We start from the raw sequence: 2,411 nt of genomic DNA, 5'->3' as shown, positions 1-2,411 counted from the left end.
GGGGCCGCCTTGTCTTCAAGGCTTTAAGCTGATGTAAACGATTCCAGATGGTCTGCTCAGCCTTTTCCCTACAGAGATCAAAAGAGGCAAAACTGAACCAAAAATAAACTACAGAGCAATATAAGAGAGTGGGACAATGGGACGAAAATGAAAACCACCCTCAACCCTTTAAATCAACATCTACCATTTAGGTTTAAGGATGGTAGGTGGGAGGCCAACTGAAGAAGCACCACTTGCAATAATTCACCTTTCCTAAAAAGACACCCTTCCTGCACATCTCCAAATCCTGACAAGCCTTTAAGCCAGCTGTAGAAACATTAACCCTAGAGCATGCCTTGCACACAGAAACAAAATAAGAAAGAGGGTATGTTCACCTCTGATGGATGCTACCCACCTCTGTTCAGAACTCTCTCACCAAGTCACTGATCATACCCTAGCCCAGGCTGCTGCATCATAAACATAGGCCATTATTCAAAAGAAAAACCTTAGAAAAGTTGCGTGGCTCAGCACACTGTTTCCTCATCTGTAACAGCACCAACCTCACAGGGTTGTTGTGAGAATTAAATTTGCTGATGCACGTACAGTGTGCACACAGAACTTGACACATGGTACATGCTCAGCAGATTCAGCCAGTTGTATCAAGACCATCTTCACTGTGGGAAAACTGCAAGTCCTGCTGACAGGTGCTGTCGGTCATCCCCACAGGTAGGCCAGCCAGGCACCATTAGCTCTGGCACTATTACATAAGATGATACTCACTCCTAGGGAAAGAACAAATTCGTACCTGATAGAACATGTGACGAGGAGGATCACATCAGCCTGGATGGAGAGCAAGGAAAAAAAGGGAAGTTGTGATCTTTGAAATTAGCCTTGTAGAGTCACTGCCCTGCAGCCCCTTATTATTTTTATTATTGTGGTAAAATACACATAACATAAAATTTATCATTTTAACCACTTTTAAGTATGCAGTTCTGTGGCATTAAAAACATTTGCATTATCATGCAACCATCACTACCATCCACCTCCATAACTATTTCATCTTTCCCAACTAAAACGCTGTACCCATTAAACACTGTCTCCCCTCCCCACAACCAGTTTTTTAACTGAGCTCCTTACCTGAAGGTGCATATCATCATAAAAGTTTCAAAAATAGCCGGAACAAAAGTACACTCAGTCCCATGGTAAACACTTCACCCAAGGGAGCTCTCTCACACCAGACAGCACCCAGCTCCTGATACTGCTCTAAGAACTGGCACAAATGCAGAGTCTCACCCAGGCCCAGGAAACAAGGGGAAGTACGAAATGCATGCACCTCTTGCAGATTACTGGTCCGCAGGTAGCCACTCTTCTGTAAGATAGACCAGGCTATCTCCGTGTCGTTCACATTCATCTGGCAACCGTAGGTCTCGAAGTAGACTGCAATGAGAGGGGGATTCCATAGCAGGCAGAAACAAGGAGCCACATGTCTGAAAAGGTCTCTTTCCCAAATGCCCCAGAATCAGCTGAGGCATGGTTATCCACCAAATCCCCTGTTGCCTTCATTCTAACATTAATTGCCAGATGTACTCCAAAATTAATGACAGCCTTTCAGAACAAAAGAAATACTACATTATATATACACACCATTTATAAGTCATGTCATTTAAAATACGGGGAAAACATGTACTTGAGAATCAAAGAAATATGGTTATAAGAACAATTAGAAAAGGAAGGACTAGCTGATAGTGTTTATTGGCCTGAGGGGAAAATAAGTTTAATGCACATATTATACTCCTCTGCTTCAAAATGGAGAGGTTCCCCAGCCACTGGAAATATTAATCACAGCAGTGGCCAGAAGGTACATAAAGCCACCAAATAAAAATGATGCATCTTCTCACAGTAACTTCGAACGTCTTAAATGAAAGCAAGGCTGTGTTATGAATTAAAACACAAATTCTGCACATAGTTGTAAGAACATGAATTTCACACTCTAGCAGCCCCTTCGATCTAAATTCCTAGATCAACCCCTACCCCACCACTAGGCTTTAATCTCACACTCAAATAAATTCCAAATGCAGTTAAAAGTTGAATGACAATCATATGAAAACCAAGAGAAAACAGCAGTTATTATTATTTTTTTTTTTTCTTGAGACACAGTCTTGTTCTGTTGCCCATGCTCGAGTGCCGTGGCGTCAGCCTACTTCACAGCAACCTCAAACTCCTGGGCTCAAGCGATCCTTCTGGCTCAGCCTCCCAAGTAGCTGGGACTACAGGTATGCACCACCACGCCCAGGTAATTTTTTCTATATATTTTTAGTTGTCTAGCTAATTTCTTTATTTTTTTAGTAGAGATGGGGTCTCGCTCTTGCTCAGGCTGGTCTTGAACTCCTGACCTCAAGTGATCTTTCCGCCTTGGCCTCCCAGAGAGCTAG

The 2,411-nt window shown here is 42.8% G+C and overlaps 1 protein-coding gene across 1 annotated transcript in view; it reads right to left on the bottom strand.

Moving 5' to 3' along the window:
- The window catches only part of CDK5RAP1 (CDK5 regulatory subunit associated protein 1), a 111,607-nt gene that overhangs the window by 84,672 nt on the left and 24,524 nt on the right, over positions 1-2,411 (bottom strand). Inside the window, 3 exon segments of the mRNA XM_012665714.1 lie at positions 6-68; positions 785-819; positions 1,313-1,416. Of these exon segments, the coding sequence (XP_012521168.1) occupies positions 6-68; positions 785-819; positions 1,313-1,416 (202 nt within the window).

Source organism: Propithecus coquereli, unplaced genomic scaffold (genome assembly GCF_000956105.1).
Source record: "Propithecus coquereli isolate 6110/MARCELLA unplaced genomic scaffold, Pcoq_1.0 Scaffold122, whole genome shotgun sequence".
NCBI lineage: Eukaryota > Metazoa > Chordata > Mammalia > Primates > Indriidae > Propithecus > Propithecus coquereli.
Note: the sequence above shows the minus strand (reverse complement) of the source record. Positions and strands in the feature narration are given on the sequence as shown.